Source organism: Aedes aegypti, chromosome 2, assembly GCF_002204515.2.
Source record: "Aedes aegypti strain LVP_AGWG chromosome 2, AaegL5.0 Primary Assembly, whole genome shotgun sequence".
NCBI lineage: Eukaryota > Metazoa > Arthropoda > Insecta > Diptera > Culicidae > Aedes > Aedes aegypti.
The window spans coordinates 15,828,252-15,846,527 of NC_035108.1; the positions used below are offsets into that span (position 1 = coordinate 15,828,252).

The 18,276-nt window shown below is 37.2% G+C and overlaps 1 protein-coding gene across 1 annotated transcript in view; it reads left to right on the plus strand.

Annotated features, from left to right (window-relative positions):
* Window positions 1-18,276, plus strand: part of LOC5576746 (guanine nucleotide exchange factor DBS) — a 457,969-nt gene that overhangs the window by 62,012 nt on the left and 377,681 nt on the right. Inside the window, exons 3-6 of the mRNA XM_021839979.1 lie at window positions 342-928; window positions 986-1,101; window positions 15,130-15,631; window positions 15,695-15,904. Of these exons, the coding sequence (XP_021695671.1) occupies window positions 342-928; window positions 986-1,101; window positions 15,130-15,631; window positions 15,695-15,904 (1,415 nt within the window). The remainder of the gene's footprint in view (window positions 1-341; window positions 929-985; window positions 1,102-15,129; window positions 15,632-15,694; window positions 15,905-18,276) is intronic.

Consider the following 18,276-nt stretch of genomic DNA (forward strand, 5'->3'; position numbering starts at 1 on the left):
ATATAAATTATAACGCGGCTTTAAGCAAAAATTCCAAAATGTGATACCACCACTACAGGTTACGCCTTTGGTTTCCATCATATGGGCTAATGGATTATGCCCTCCCATCGCGGCAAGGTCACATAACCAAGGAGAGGGTTCTTTGAAAAACGTGAAGTTTTTGATGTAATAATGTAATCAGTTTCTAAAAGCATTCTAGGAATACTTGTAGGAATTTCTGGGAAAACTTATTGCTTCAGAGGTTTGATTTATCACCGGATGATTCCCTTGTATTCTCGTCACATGTTACCAATATAGTATAAGCTGGTGCTATCTAATTGTACCTTTTTTGTCATTTCCAGGTGGTCGTTCCAAAGACGGTTGTCCGCTGATAACCTTCCCGGACTACAATAACTTTCACAATCTGTCCGATCTAGATTACCAAAAATTAGTGCTATATCTCACCTCGGTCCCCTCGCTTTCGGAAGCAGATCTCGGCTTCAACCTCATAATAGACCGACGGAAAGACCGCTGGGCAGCGGTCAAAGCCGTTCTCCTGAAAATCTCCATCTATTTCCCGGCCATGGTGCACTTCGTGTACGTGCTGCGACCGTCCGGGTTCCTACAGAAAGCCATCTCCGAAGTTAGTAACAAATTTTTCAAAGACGAATTTCGATTTCGGGTTGTCGTTTGCGCCACGCTGGAAGACCTGCACGAGTACATCTCGCGAACGCAGCTGACCGGAGAGCTTGGTGGCGAATTGGTTTACTCGCACCACGACTGGATCCAGCAGCGAATATCGCTGGAAAAGTTTTCCGGTTTGACCAACATGATCTCGTGCAACTTGGACGCGTTCATGAAGATGATTCACGAGATGGAGTTCCCCAACTCGGTGGATGCGACCGAGAAGCTGATCGAGGACCAGGGCAATCAGTATGAGAAGTTGAAGGTTGATATATGGTAGATAATTCTGAAGCAAATTTGCTAATAGAAGTTTTCATTTTAGGAGGACATTATGGCCGCAGGTCGGCACGGCGAGGTCCTGTTGGAAGAGATGCGTACCAAAAAAGAAACCGACAAGGAAACTGTCGAACGGTTCGGTAACATCAGCTCCATTGAAAGGTATGTTGTTTTGGTTCCGCAGTTACGAGTTTTGTTAGGCTTAGCTGTTAGGCTCGAAAAAACTAACCTATAAACGGAATGCTCTCTCTGTTTCTGTCCCTAACTTCCGTTGATTTCTAAACTTCACAAGGAGAATGAATGTATCCTTTATTTCGATTACTGCTAAGGGTCGTCTATTAAGTACGTCACGCTTATAGAGGCGGAAGGTGTTTGACATTTTTTTTTGGAATAAAACGTACTAGGGGAAATCGGGAGTCGAAAATTCCCAAATTTTGCATGACGTACTTAATGGAGCGAGAGAAACGTTAATCAGATTGGTTTAATTGTGTTTTATTGGACGATCCAAGCTGAAGCCGGCACATCAGCTGGGGTCGTCCAGCCTAACCTAGCTTTAAGGTTTTAGTTTCTAGTGTTTAATTTGCCTTGCACTGGTTATTTTTCCCAGATAGTACGACAAGTCAGATGTCTAACTGAATAACAGAACTAATATTTTGGATTAAATCAACGAAAACAGTCGCGTATCGTGTTCATAATATCGGTTTTTGCTGTAGTTTGCGTAAATCGTGTTGTTTCTCTCGTTGTTGCTAATTCGTGCTAGAAGAATTCGTTTGATGCTTGCGGCTTCAAAATTCAATGTTAGTATCATCATATGTCATCATATATTCATAAAATCCTAAATTAATTAATCAATTTGCTTCAATTTCATCCAATCCTCTTGAATGCTTTTTTTAAATTTGAGCTTTAAATTTCAATTCTGTATGAACGAGTGCAATAATTTTTTATCCACTTTGATGAATTATTTTAGCGCAGTGTCCGTCTGTTACACACGGTAAAAAAAAAATCAGGCTACAGGGGGTAAAAGTTGGTGAAACGTGGGGGATGTAAACAGAAAATGAACAAGCAGCCAGGCTGCTGTCGAACTAAAATTTTCATAAAAATTATCAGAGTACGCCTAGAAATGTACGGTCGTGATTTGGACACGCTAAAAATTGTTATACAAATTATTAAACACAAAGACCGCCACCTGTTAAAGAATTGTTGTGGTTTTTTTTTTGGATTTCTTTATTAGTATCATTCCGAACATTACATTCATTTCTTATATTAGGTGTTCTGTGTTATTAAACAACACTATCAACCTAATTTGGTAAAACAAATTTAAGATTTTATTAACATTTTGTTAACAACATATTACATTTAATTTGCCGTAGCAGTTCAGATTTTTTACAGATGAGAATTACACCTGCTTAGAAGTGAAAAAAATAACGTTTTCAATTTACTTAACCTAACTTAACCTAAACATATAGCGCATTAATCGTGGCAATAGAAGATTGTAACGATTTTTGCCTGAAATTATTAATTATTTTATTTGACATTTGTTCTATGTAACTCATTGGTACTATACCAGGGAGGAAGCCTCAGAATCATTTTCAAAATTTTATTTTGAATTCTCTGCAGAACTTTCTTCCTGGTATTACAACAGCTAGTCCATATTGGTGCAGCATACAACATGGCTGGCCTGAAAATTTGTTTGAATATCAAAAGCTTGTTCTTAAGACAAAGTTTTGATTTTCTATTAATAAGGGGATAGAGACATTGTACATATTTGTTACATACATTACAATCACATTGAATGCCCTCAATGTGATTTTTGAAAGTTAAATTCTTATCTAGCATGAGCCCTAGATACTTAACTTCATCTGACCAATTTATTGGAACCCCTCTCATCGTGACAACATGTCTACTTGAAGGTTTCAAATAAACAGCTTTTGGTTTATGTTGGAATATTATTAGTTGAGTTTTGGAAGCATTAGGAATAATCTTCCATTTTTGCAAGAATGAAGACAAAATATTCAAACATTTTTGCAATCGACTACAGAAGACACGCAGGCTCCGTCCTTTGGCGGAGATGCCTGTGTCATCCGCAAACAAGGATTTTTGACATCCCTGAGGTAACTCAGGTGATTGTGCCCCGTTTGGCATAAAGCCGTTTAGCATAAAGTCGTTTGGCATAATGGTCGTTTGGCATAATGGCCGTTTGGCATAATGATTGGCTTAAACTAAATATAGGCATTTTTTAAGCTTTTACTGAGATCAACACCACCGAGCCCATAGCAAAAAAAATTGATAGGTTCTAAACAAGCGTGGTGTTCGTTCAGATTTTTCAAGCTTAGAATTTCAAAAATTGTTGTGACATTAGAGAGCATTACTAAATAAAACTCGTGTTGGGTTTCTGCATCTCAGAACATAGAGTATCTTTGAGCTTGTTGCGACATATTTGAAAACAGTAAATTGGCAAAGAAAGTTCGCAGTTCTTTATCAAGGGACGCTCATAGAATATTTCGCTGCAGATCAAGCTCTGTCCCAGTTTGAACGTAACACTCGATAAAAGGAGATTGGGCAAATCTGGGCCCGGAATGTACACAAATGAGTCATATGTCATTAGAAAGATCTAAATGAGACTAGAAAAAGTTTGTATGGGGCCAAAAATATTCGTCGTGGGAGAAAAAAAGTTATTTAGCATAGTTTTAGATGGGTTTTTGATATATTTCGCTATGTTATTATTTGAAAAACAAAAATAAAAATATAATAAAATATATATTTTCTCGATACCTTAATAATGATGAATAGGTCTTAGTTTTAAAGAAGTGAATTGAGGATTTGAATCAGAGATGAAAACATTGCAAGATGATGTTAAACGTCAAAGCATTGAATATCGTAAAAAATACAGATGCATTATAAGTAAAGTTTTCTACCCGATTCTGTTACCCACATTACGTTAATCACTATTTTACAACTGTTTTGTAACCGATGAAGGGGATATTTTTTGTGAGCAATAAGCTAATATTTTGACTAAACTATAATTCAAAACTCAGCTTTGTTCGCTGAAAAACAACTAAAATACTGTGGTTGGAGTGATGTGGGTGGTCTCTAATAAGAGAACTGACTGTAATTGATTTTACTTAAGTAAATATTACTCAAGATGGGATTTTACAAAAAGTGCAATAAAGTCATCAGCTCAACCTCTACTGTTGTTCGTTCATCAGCACTAGACAAAGCGTTAAATGTGAATTGAAATGGCTATTTGAACTTATCAGTAACATATACGTAGTTTTAAGATTTAATGTGGTTAAATCAATAGCAATTTAGCTCCAGACCATCTTTGACATAATCCCCCTCGCGATATATGTATCATACGTAGTTGTTTAGTATCGCATGTACTCCTACATTATTCAACCGACGGTCTTAAGTTAAGAGCAATGTCAATCGTTAACGTTTTAGGAGTTAGTGTGCGATCGCCGTGGTGCCTAATGGCACTTTTTTAATGAGTTATTTCTTTCTCTCCAACTTATTTGCTAGTGCTTCACACTTTTTTTTTCTATCTACAAGCATTACAGATTGAAGAATGTACGAATAGGTTCACACTCGCCCTTTTGTAGATAGTTCATATAACTCCATGGCTTCACTCCTCTGGTAGCTATTATGGCTTCCTGATTCTGTCGAGGCAGACAAATGACCATCTATTGCAGGCACATGTTCATGATTTCCACTCATACCATCCCTTCCAACTGTCTTGTTAATCTTTAACTGTCGAACGGCTCCTAAACTTTCCTCAAAGTGGTTGCTATAGTCCAACATTCCGACGTAGCTATTTCCTCCACTGCCTAGCACCTCGTGAAAGTGCCCTCAGCACTATTCCAATGTTCCTCGTAGTGTTGCTTTCACCTTTCAATCTCCTCGTCTCCGTCTGACGGAAGGCTCCTATCTTTAACCCTGTATATTTATGCTCACGCCATGAAGGCTTGCGGGTTTTTTTTATAGAACTCAGTTATGGAACAGCAGCTACTCCATCTCCTCCGGGCGTTACATTTTTCAGGCAAAAAAGAAGTAACTGTTGCTATGATGCTCCACGTTATTCTGCTCCAAAATAATTCTATGTCCTTTGTCGAACCATTCGTTTCGTAGACTCCGTCCAACATCAAAGTCCCCGTCTGTGATGTTGATAACAGTTTTTGATGTACAGTATTTTAGCATGCGAAACATCTTCCGTTAATGTTTGCTCGAAATGAGGAGCGTTTGCTGTGGCGACATCCGTTTGCTTCAGTCACTGAAGGTTATACCGAGGCGGGCGTCAGTACTGTTCATTGTTAACGACATGGAGTTTTAGGCCAATGTGCTTTATATCACATTTGTTTGAGGCAATATTTTATCATTAGCAAGTAGTGGTCAAAGTCGATGTTACCACGATACATTCCATCGATTATATCGGAGAAGTGCAATCCATCAATCAAAACCTGATCGATTTGAGATTTCGTTTGTTGTGGTGATTCCCAGATACATGCGTTCGGGAGGTTATCTTGAAAGTAGGTGCCACGAATGGCCACATTCTTGGTGGCGGCAAAAGTAATCAATCGTAGGCCTTTTAAGTTCGCCAGTTGGAGGGCGTTGATCTTTCGAGTCATCATCTGGCGATCAAATCTCCTATAAAGATTTTGACGTCGTTGCTTGGTCTAGTTGTTGAAAGCAAGCACTACTAGTTTAAATGATCTTTTTTTTTCTAAAAAGCATTAGTATGTTATTGATGTTATTGATATCGAAGAAAGAACTGCGGTAACTGTAGCGCGGTTTTCCTCCTGCACGCCAATGCTGTGTAGATCAGCGTGGTTTTTCTACCAGTGTTATGCAGAATACAAAAACGCAACAACTGTAGTGTCAAAACGAATATAATCTGGGAATTCTTCCCTGAGTAATCTTCCGGTTCATACAATTATATTGCTGGAACAGGACAATACGATATGACCTTGGTGTCCATTCAGTATCTTACCTGCAGTGAGCTGTTTGTTGAACGCATATGCCTATACCTTTATTTCCTATCTCCGAATGTCAAAGTATTCATTGCAGCAACTGAAAACATCCAGAAAACTGCGTCGGAACACTACACTTTTGGAATGTCTACGATAAACTGTAAACATACATAAGCACCCTTTTGCATGAACCCATAACAAGTGCGCAAAAAAATATGATATTATAAAAAAAATACCCGAAACAAGTCCTTCCTCACACGATTTCAGCAATCATAACTTTTATCTCCCACGATGAATATTTTTGGCCTCATATAAACTTTTTCTTGACTTGTTTCGATCTTTCGAATGATATATGAGTCATCTTTGTACATTCCGGGACCAAACTCTATACAATTTTGCCCAATCTCCTTTCTTGAGAATGGAATTTTTTTGCAAAATATCAAAAGCTCTAATCCAAAGATCTATCAAAGCATAGCTCAAATGAACAACACATCTTTAAAAGAAAATATTTGTGCAAAACTTTTCAACGGTTTATTATAAATTCTAATTTATAACACCGTCTATTATCGAGAGAAGGGAAAATTTGTGATTTAAATAATAATTTTTCCAGCATATTTCGGAAGGAGATCACGCGTTTGCCCCAAAAAAAGTGTATGTTTGTGGAGTTTGGATAATTACTGGAAAGAAATCACCCTCTACGCAATGCTTATAAAACTTACCCAGGCAAGTGTCGGTTCGCAAGTGAGGCAGCATGAATGCATCACATAGCTCACATTCTCCCTCTGCTCCAAAGAAATTGTAGTTAAAAAAATATGAATGGACAGAGTTTTCAAAACATATTTTAAAATTGAAGAACATTGAAAAACATAAGTCATTCATTTGTTTTGATCATCTTCATTGCCTTTCAAAACTGTTCATATTATATAGCAGTATTCATCTCATCGACCTAAACGGCATACGACACACACAATCTCGGATAGTAAGATTCCGTGTTCATTTTGGAAAAGCTGTTCTTATTATTATTTTACTTACATATTTTGAGAACACTGTATTACTCTATTAAATATGAATATTATTGGTCTAAAGGTTTTTTTTGGCATATACTGTGCTGTTATTTTTAGTTTGTCAGAGCGTCGTTTAAGATAGGAACTGTCATATGACTCCGCAGTCAGCTCAAAAAACTTTTCATAAAAAGTTATTTACATCAATTGTATTATTGACTTCAATTAATCGTGGTATTTCAGTCATACAGATATTTTATATCATGTCTCACTCGTTACGAGGTCCTACAAATTGAACAGTTTTTATACGCTCATCTTTTTCGGTTTGGCTTTTATGAAAAATGTCAATCCATTGCGAGAAATATTTGATGGTCAGTTCTCCATGCCACGTAAATTTTGCGCTAGAGAGGAATGTATCCACATCTTCGTGAGTTCATTATCGCCTATTTCTGGGTTTCTATGAACCATGACTCCTTTTCATGATAGAAACAACTACCATCAATGAGTGCTGCTTATCCAGCATACACAAATTATTAATTAAATTTTAATCATTTGTCGGCATATTCCAACTTTTCTTCAATGTACATTTCCATGACGTACCTCACGACAAACAACACGTATTTGACAATTTGTTCAAAGAAAAAAAAAACAATCTCATGCTTTCATGTCGTCATATAAGTTGTTTGGTTTTTTCCCTTACGGCAAAAAATACGCTCTGTATTTTCAATCTGAAATTTGCACAATGCAAAACAACTGAATCGCCGAAAGTCTCATCTGACACGGCAAATGACAGGCTCTAAGAATCTGTTTTTCATGACGGACAATGCGGAGTCTTTTACCCTAGAACAAACAGCGCGCTCTAGGATTTCAAATTGACATTTGTACACAACAACAAGTTTGTCAAAATTCTCAATTTTATCAGACATCAGATACTGCCGGGGCTCGTATTGGCAGGTTCTAAAGTAATTATCATTCTAACAACACATCTGGCATTGATAAAACAGCCAAATATAAAAATGATTAACATTTAGCTTTACTAAATAAAAAAAATCAAAACAGTATACATATAAAGAACAGCCTATTTTTAAAAGAAGGCAAAATTTATAATTACACCAATAGAAGAATGGACGCCAATAACTATTGCGGCATAATAAAACAAAAAGACATAAAAAGTGCGTTCAGAATCATCGAAGTGATTGTGTTATTTTTCCCCGAATGCCATTTCTCCGAATGACTGGTTTCCTCGAAAAGTGGTGACGAGAAAGAACGATAAACAGTCGAAAGAAGGAAGTTTCCTGTCATTCTCGGCTATACACATGTTGGCAAAAATGCTGAGGACGTTAAAACTCGGAAGAACCGCCAATTAAATAAATAAGGGTGCATATCAGATGGTTAGTCCGTTCACCACCCTGAAATGTATAAAGTTACGAAAATTATGAGTGCTTAAAACTTTTCGGGGAAGTTGGATTGTCGGGGAAACGGTATATTCCGGGAACTAGCGTTCGAGGAAACGACATTCGAGGAAAAGTAGCACAACCCATCGAAGTAACAGCAGTAATCGATTTCTCTTTTCGCTGATAATTTGAGCAGATCAATGTTATCGAGTGCCGCCCTTTTGTCAGTCGGAAACAAAAAAAAAAAAACTTTAAAAATATAGCTCCAAAGAACATCCTATGCATAGAAGAAGGAGAAATTTATTGGAATTTAAATCAACAGTTTTCATATATATAATTATGGTAACATCATATTAAGAAAAAAATAGAACAATTAAAAGAAGGGTAAATTTGTGCTAAATATATAAAAGTCTTCAGTGCAAAAAATTGTTCCTATAGCGAAACTCAAAAGAAGAATTATTATTTGAAAGAAGGGTAATTTCTGGATAAATAATAAAATATTATTGTCAATAACTTTCCTAATATGCATAGCTTAAAATATGTAGTAAATTTCAGTTTATTTTCATGCACATATTTGGAGCATCAAAATAAACTGAAATGTCAACGACAAATCGCTTATTTTTCAATCGGATGCACTTTAGATTTACACGATTATGTAACATACAAGCATCTTAAGTTGAAAATAAAACGTGATGTTGTAACAATAGATGAATTTGATATACTTTTACTATTTTCTTCTGTTTACGCTACATTGAAATTTAAATATTTTTATCTGTGTGCTTAAATTTGTTCAAGAGCGAATGATTGTTGATAAAGTGTCATTTCGTATCAATTGACTCCAAAACAAGCCGGATGTCATCAGAAAGATTCAATAGAAACGTAAAAACGAAAAATTGAGAAATTCATGGTTTATTATGCCAAACGACCTTTATGCCAAATGACCTACCACCAACAAAGGTAAGTCAGGGAGCGGGCCATTTGGCATAAAGCCATTTGGCATAAGGTCATTTGGCATAACGCCATTTGGCATAAAGGACATTTGGCATAACGGTCATTTGGCATAACGGACATTTGGCATAATTTTTAACTAAGTGGAAGATGAGGGTCATTTGGCATAACGGACATTAGGCATAATTTCAATATATTTTCTGTATATACTTAAATTGAAGATTTTAGCATTTTATTACTGTTTCATTTTAGTAACAGCTGGAACTGTTTTATAATAATTTATTTATTCTCTTTTCTGGCAAGCCGCCGAAGAAGCACAATAAGTACGGTATGAATCCAGCACAAGATTCCGGTTAAATCATACCACCGAATTCAATCGGACTGTGAACTTTGTAGATGTATCTTATACGACTTATGTTGACTTCCAATTCGGTATCTCGCTTACTAATGGACGAAATACCGGTAAAGGAAAAGATGGTGAATTTATTTCTGAAGCTTCCACGTTAATCGAATACAACTGAAAAACGATGTGATGATTTTCTGTCTATATAAATACACGATTTCTATTTGATTTTATATCCGCAGGTGATGACTTTTGTGAGTTGAGCATGTGTGAATATCGTCTATTAGTAAAATCAATTTTGAACGAGATAGAAAATATCATCCTCTCCTAATTTTGCTCAGAGATACTCGAAAGACTGCAAAATCATTAGGTGGGAAGTATCATTTTCTTCAGGCGCTCATAGTTGAGATACAAGGCACACAAAATATTAAATTTTAAGATGAAAAACTCAAACAACATGCAAACCATAAGAAATACAACTATGGCAAAGTTGTAGCAAATGATAAGTATTAAAACTTTGTAGAACTTAGTAGGACAATAAATTTAAAAAATAAAACACTTAAGAGCGACAATTTTTTTGTATTATAAATACTCAATTATCGTGGCTTTTAAGCTAATCGTTTGCAGAGTTGCTTGCTGTCACTATCAACGCCTAAAACTTGCTAATTTGTACAGGCTGACTGCGATACAATACGGATCATTCTATATCATATCAACATCATACTGTCTACTTCTGTGCCATCACCAATGCATTAGTAGTGATAGACTGATGGGTTAAGTTCAATTTTAAATTAGGCAAATGAAACTTATCAATAAGATATTTTTGATAATGCTGCAGATGATTGAATTGTGTTGGTCACAGAAGACCAATAATAGCTTGGAGAATTGTCACTACTTCTTCTTGACATTACGTCCTCACTGGGACAGAGCCTGCTTCTTAGCTTAGTGTTCTTATGAGCAGTTCCACAGTTATTAACTGAAAGGTTTCTTTGCCAAAGTTACCATTTTTGTATTCGTATGTCGCATGGCAGGTACGATGATACTCTATGCCCAGGGAAGTCAAGGAAATTCCATTACGAAAAGATCCTGAACCTTCAGCATGGCTTTGCTTTGTAGCCGCGGATTCTAGCCACTCGGCTAAGGAAGGCCCCAGGAAGAAGGAGAACTGTCACGTGATCACTCATGCTGAATTAATTATAATTTAGAGTGCGATGTCGCATCACTGCTGTTGGTCATTTGGCCGAATGCCGTTTGGCCGAATCATGAACATAAATATCAAATTACAACACCTCTGATGTGTTGCTCAATAACTGATAAGCTAATTAATTTGTTGATTTTCATGATGTGACGGGACGTAATTTCTTGTCCCTCTATAAGAGCTCTAAGGGAATGATAAAATCGACCCGTTAATTCAGGACGAAGTTGTGAACTCCTCACATCGCGACTCTCATGACTCTAAGGTGACGGTTAATTCGCCTCTGGATTACCAAATGTGTGATAAGGTTTCAAGTGTTTTATTGATTTCATCCTTTTTTCCTTCTTTTTTGCACATAGGCTATACGAGTTATACTGATTTCATTACTATTGAAAATAGTTCAACTTATATTTTAATTGGGAATTTTACCTTCTTTAAATCATCGGAAGTTCTTTGTAGTTGTACTGATAAAATTATTATATGCATTACACTTGCCTAAATTTTCATAAGGGATTTTTCCTTCTTTTGATCATAGGCTATTCTTTCAAGAGTGAAGTAGGGTAGGTGTACCAGTTATGGCCATAGTGGTTCCCTATTTCGCCATACGTGATAACTTGAATGTCTCCACATTTTGAAAAGTTTTGTGTGTTTTAGCAGTAAGATATAGGATATATCTTAGTGTTAAAACATTCAAAAAGATTAAAAATGCGAAAGTCATCGAAATGTCACATATGGCCAAATAGGGAACCACTATGGCCATAACTGGTACACTTTCCCTATTTCTCATAGTTATTCATATTAGAGCTTATAATAAGGGTATCAGGGGTAATATGCACCCCAGGAATAAAACGACTTTTTGGTGATTCTATAAATATTTTAGAAAAATTTAGACATTTTTCTGTAAGTTGGATTTGTAAAATCGCATGTTGTGGGTCACTCCTATCCGCCCTTGACGAATATTTTCCAATTTTTTTTACAAATGCTCATAAAAGGCACCATGGGGCTGTTTTGCCTCAATGTTGCTCCATTTTTTCTTCTGATTTCCAAAGTCATGACCTTGTTTTCAATTCTTAATTTCAAATTAAGAAATATTGCGTCACTGATTGACACCCTAGTTCATCTTCTGTTATCCTGTTTAGTCATGATATTTATCTAGAGATTTACCCTTCTTTTAAACATAAGGTATTCTTTCGAGGGTTATTGCTATAGCGATTCGACGCGTTTTTTTATTATATAGGAATTTGCCTTTCTTTTTAACATGATTTTTTTCTGTTGCGTAATTATAATATTTTTTTCACATAGAAAAAGGAGAATCTGAATCATTATACCAAATAACCCTTACTTTTCAGATGGTTTGATATTATGCCAAATGACCCTTTATTTTCACATTGTTCAAAATTATGCCAAATGACCGTTATGCCAAATGGCTGTTATGCCATGTGTCCTTTATGCCAAATGGCGTTATGCCAAATGACCTTATGCCAAATGGCTTTATGCCAAATGACCCAGACCCGGTAAGTCAGATGTGAAAATATTGTATAATATTGGTCCCAAAATGCTGCCTTGAGGAACACTAGCTCTTGCAGGAAATCTTTCAGACCTGGAGTTCTGATAATTAACCTGAAGTGTACGATTTGACAGATAACTTTGAATTATTTTAACAATGTACAGTATCGGACATATAAAATGCATCAAAGCCGTTTTCCCATACAAAATGGTCAACTTCAGAGAGCTATATCTCCGCCGTTTTTCAACAGATTCTTTCCATTTTTTCTGTGACGAACTACAAATTTCCTCAATTTTCGAAAACTATTGTAAAAGTTTTGTGAAAACTATTGGTTTAAAAATTACAGAAAGGTTCAATTTTGACATAAAGACGAAAAGTAATGTGTCAGACAAACCATGCATCGTATCCTTTCGGTGTCTTCAGCGCGTTTGGTCCTTAGCACTCAGTGAACAAATGCGCTGAAGACACCAAGATGCTACGATGGGTAGTTTTTCTGCTACATCACTTTGTGTCTTGGTGTACTTTTTATGTCAAAATTCAACCTATCTGGTACCTTTGCTTACAGGAAATTGTCCATACAATTCACTACATGGGAAGAGTGGATGTCTGGCTATTTGGAATACAGTAGATCAAGCAATATTAGAATACCTATAAGTAGATGAAAAAAAAACGAATTTAGTACTAGTGGAATTAAATGGTATAGTACTAAATTCGTTTTTTTTCATCTACCAATATTTTATGGTACACTGATGACTCCCTTATTCAGGGTAGAGCTGCTGCTGATGTATATTCTCGTAAGATATGGCTGAACCAGTTTTACTCGTTTTATTCACCCTTGGTAGACACTGAATCGTTTTTTACCCGGAAATATTTGCTCTTATGTGAGGAATGCAATCAGCAGCTCAACAGCAAGCAATGGGTATAGTAATATAGGGGGGCTAGGGGCAAGAAGGACACCTTAAGATATATAGTTTCAAATCATGGTTGATTAGCACAATTTTTGAAGATTATTCCAGTGTAGGGGCAAGCTCACCTCTTGTTCTTAATGATGTTATCGATAGATTTCAAAAATATAAGATTTACATGATGATTTGAGATTTTTGAAAATGTCCCTTCTTATGAGGTTTTTCAACGAGGCACGGGGCAAGAGTGCCACTCGTATGGGGCAAGAAGACCACCAGAGCAAAATGCCACAAATTTTGTATATTATTATTTCCCCACCTAAACGATACATTCTAGAGTAAGTAAAGATAAAAACTGAGGGATAAAAGTTGACTTATAGTTAAAAAGTAATTTTACGAAATTAATTTAGTTCTCATCTTATTTGACTGTAACAATAATAGTAAAAAAAAATCAGAAACCATTTTGAATGTCCTAGATGGTTTATTTTGATTTTATTTAGTAGGAAGCATTGATTTAATGCAATATTAAACAAGAAAAATAAAAGTTCATGTAATTTTATATGAGAAAATTGCGGTGTCCCTCTTGCCCCATAAGACATACTGTTTTTATATATGTAAAACTTAATGTCAAAAGAACTTTTTCGAAAAAAAATTCCTCACAGCTATATTAAACAATTGAAAATCATCAATACTGTGCGGAAAAACAAATATGTTTCGTATTTATTGGGAGTCAAACCTTGTTCTCCAGTCTTACATTCTTATAATATTTCGCGTTTTTTGCGTTGGTGAGTTAAATACATTTTTCTAATTTTTTGTACTAAACATTTTTAACTGTAATATTTACACAACCCTCAAACAGTACTCAATTTATTCTTATCCTGTGTTACACATCAAAAAATTGATTCGAACTACGTGAAATTAGAGGTGGCACTTTTGCCCCGGGTGTCCTTCTTGCCCCATGTCCCCCTACCCTTGTCCTGCTGCTATCAAAGCCTTTGCGTTGACCCACTTAAGGTTAACGAGGTATTTGACGCATGTCGAACTCAAATTGAGGAACTGAATTCAGTAAACCTCGTATGGGTGCTTGGCCGTTCTTCTACATGTTGCAAATCAATGCTGATGAGTTTGCTCTCAATGAATGGAGCATCGAGTTGAGTTTAGTTCGCGACACTGAAAACGGGTTGACCGTTGAATTTGAAATACGTGTATCTGTCAGAGTATTCAAATCTTAGTTGAAATCAAATGACATAGTACTAAATTTTATTTTTTAATTTGCTGATGAATAATTGTTGCACTCGTTCATTATCGTTATTTATATAATAGTAGTTCTTTTTATTACAAGTCTCTTCACAAATTGTCTAATACTCATTACTAGTAATGCAACGCACGCACCGCATTCATAGCATTCACTTTCGCACATATAGCACGACACATGCGTTGATCATCAAACACACAAAACATCACACTCAAACTACAGTAAATCACAAATTCTCACCACCGTTTGACAAGTCAATCCACTAAGCTCATTTCGCACACTTACAACCGGATTTTGAAACCTCACTCGCCAAACACACACGTGACACGTATGGTCCATTTCCCATCGCTGGATGTCGTCGCACGCCTTAGTACACCACCCTAACTGTTCTTCTATAGCCGAACGTGTAAATATAACCGATCTTCTTCAGTAGAACTATTATCATTATCTTAACACATATATCTTCCATTCCATCCTCACATTTCATCCGAATCGCCCATCAATCCCATCAAACCCGCTTCTCTGTGATCGATCCGCTTCTCCTCCATTACCATCGATGTCATCATCGCCCGCGATCATCGCGCGTTGTTTCAAAATTGTGTACAATTACGGTACCAATCCCTCCCCTCAACCATCCCCGCGGTACAAAAACAAAACAAAAATCCTTGTAAAAAAATCCAGTGCAGGGAATTATTCAAACAATACTATGCATCACCATCTTGATGACAGTCGCGATTGTCACAGACTCTTGGTGCAGCTGGAGGAGACCGAGCGGCACTTCGAGGACTTCTGGACGGTGCACCTGTCGCGGCTGAAGAAGTGCCTGGAGCTGAGGCGCTTCGAGCAGGACTTCCGGGAGCTGCAGGCCAACTTCGATCGGCACCTGAAGGAGGTGTCGGACATGACCGAGATCGGCGAAACTGTGGACCGGATGGACCAGCTGATCAAAGAAACCAAAGACTTCCAAGTGAGCTGCACGGTAGATGTGGAACGGGCCGATCAGGTGATCGCGACCGGGCAGAGGTTGATTGGTACCAAAGGTTGTATCAGTTCGTGTCCACGGGAAGTGGTGCAACCGAAATGCGACGAGCTGTCCAGGGTTTGCGAACTGATCAACGAGCGCATTTCCAAGCGAATAGAAACGTTGATCAAGGCCCGGGAGCTGATGGAGCGTGTTGAGAAGGTGAGACTTGACTTATGCTTAAGTTGAATTTCAGGTATTGATGGTGTCTTCTTTCGATTGCAGGCAAACAAGTGGTGCGCTCGGGGCATCGAACTGTTGGCCACCCAGCGCATCGAAAAGTGTTCCGTGTCGGCGGAAATTGCGGAGCAGAGTCTGCAGGAGATTCAGGAGTACCTGGCCACGGCGGCCGAGTTCAAGCTATCTAGTCCGAAAGAGTTCAAGAACGTGATCCAGGAGAGTACAACCCTGGAAACGAAGGCGCTGGTGTCGCAGGTGAGTACAGGAATGCTATTGTTTTACAAGATATTTGAGGAATATTTAAGAATCATTTCAGAATCTCTGACTACCATGTCAAAACTGTTGATTTCAAAAAAGTGTATAAGACAAATCGATGAAAATTCCAGGAATTCCTCTTTAAACCACAATGATCATTTGAGAATATATCTACGAATTCCATCAAGAATTGCGATAAAATTATTAGGAGTTTCCTTCAAATAGTTTCTACTTGAACTCTTCCATAAATTACTCACTCTTCTGGAAACTCTCAGAAGGTAATAGAAGCACTTCTAAAGGAAATTTATGCGAAAATCTCTCGGAACAGGGGTTACCTAGTTTTTTTTACAAATTAAACTTTTTTTAAGTTTTGATTCTCAAGATTCATATTGGTTTTAATCGTTTATAATATCAAAATTAGGATATTGCAGCATCATAAAATAGCTTCGGCAAAATTAGCTCTTTCGAGTAAGCAGAAAAAACTGTAACTTTTTCGTCATTAAATATTTGAATTGGAATACTTTCAGAGCTTCCAAAAGATTTTCTCGTAGATGTCTTGATGTTTTCACAGATTCCTTGCCTGATGAGGTTCCAAGGAAAGCCATTGTGAAAGCATTTTTTTTCAAAAAAAAATTTTGACGATAATTTTTCAGAGAAAACGTAAATCCGTCCTCATATACAAAATTCTTCTTTTTGTTATATGGCAAAAATGTCAAAGCATCAAAAAGTTATTTCAAAGCTATTTCAAAGCACCGATAATATTATGAACTTTGTTGTAGAAATGTCTCTTTCAAAATTTCGCGTAGCTCATTTGGGCGCCCCCTGAAAGCAGGGACCCTTGGCGGGGCGCTACGGCACTGTTCAAAAATGTTCACGCTGGGAGGAAACTGTAGCCTTTGAACGCCCTCGTACAGCAATAAGTGAATGACAATACTGGTGCTTGATTGAATTGATGTTTCATTTAAAACTTGCCCACAGTGGACCGGACATACCCCTGCATCTACTCCAGTTCAAGCGGGAAAGTATAGTGGTAAAGTAATTTTACGGCAGAGAGACTTGCTTTTGATTAGCAGACTGGCTATGTATCAGGCGTAAGAAGAGACGTGCCATAATGATGGAAGAATGGAAGAGTAGAGAGACGGTTTCTTGTACGTCTCTGGTTATAGCGAATAAGTTAAAGTGTGATAGAGACGGGTCTGGGATTGAACCCATGACCTTTTGCTTATAAAGCAGAAGCGGTAAATATTAGACGACCAATACCGTCATCAGTAATACAGTAATTCAAACCGTGTAACTTAAACTCCTTTGCGTTTCGGACCTTGAAATGAAATATCTAGATAACTTTCTTTCCAAATTCTTGAATATGTCATGGAATTCCTGAATGAAACTGAACGGGTTTCTAAAGGATTTATAGGAGGAGTTTTGAAAAAAAAAATACCTGTGGGACTTCCTGGAAGAGAAAACAGGGGTAATCGCAATACAAATGCATGAAAAAAGAAGGCTTAGGATGAAAAATGAAAGCTTAGGCTAACTTCTTGCAAAAATAAGGAAAAGTTCTAAGGAAATTTGTTAAAGAACTTCTATTTTTTGAAAAATTCGTGGATTTCTATAATAGATAAAGATAAGTATATACCTGCATCAAAATGCTACCTATGCTTGTATGAAACTGCTAAGTATATGCGAAACGACCATCATGACCATTTTTTTGTTTATGAAACATCGTCATTATGCCAAACATCACTGGTAGAAATTCCTGAATAAATTTCGAAAGATAGAAGATAGAAGCTAGGAGCTAGGAGCTAAAAGCTAGAAGAAGCTTAAAGCTAGAAGAAGCTAAAAGCTAGAAGCTAGAAGCTAAAAGATACAAGTTACAAGCCAAAACTAGAATCTAGAAGCTAGAAGCTAGAAGAAGTTAGAAGAGACTAGAAGCTAGAAGCTAGAAGAAGCTGCAAGCTAGATGCTAGGAACAAAAAGAAACTTGCAAAATGGTTGCAAAATGGTGAGTTGACAACCAGGAAGGAGCGTTCAACTAAGCTATGGTCCTCACAAGTCCCTACTTCACGTTTCCACGGGTCTAACGATAACAAAGACCACCAGCTAAGGGTTGCGTACATAGCTGTTAGTGCAACCTGGGCACTGTTGTTCTTCTGACATCAGCTAGAGTGAGAGGGTGCCCGATGGGAGCTTGGGATTCTTATCCTTTCCAAGCGAAACTCGTACATACAGCAGTATGGAACCTTTAGCACTTCCTTCGGGAGATGGCCGAGCGTCTGGTCCATCTGACCAGGGGCTCAAGCATGGTCTACCTAGGATGTAGCGGGGGTTCAGCAGTGGGTTCTGCTGAATCTCTACAAAAAAAAACATATATTCGC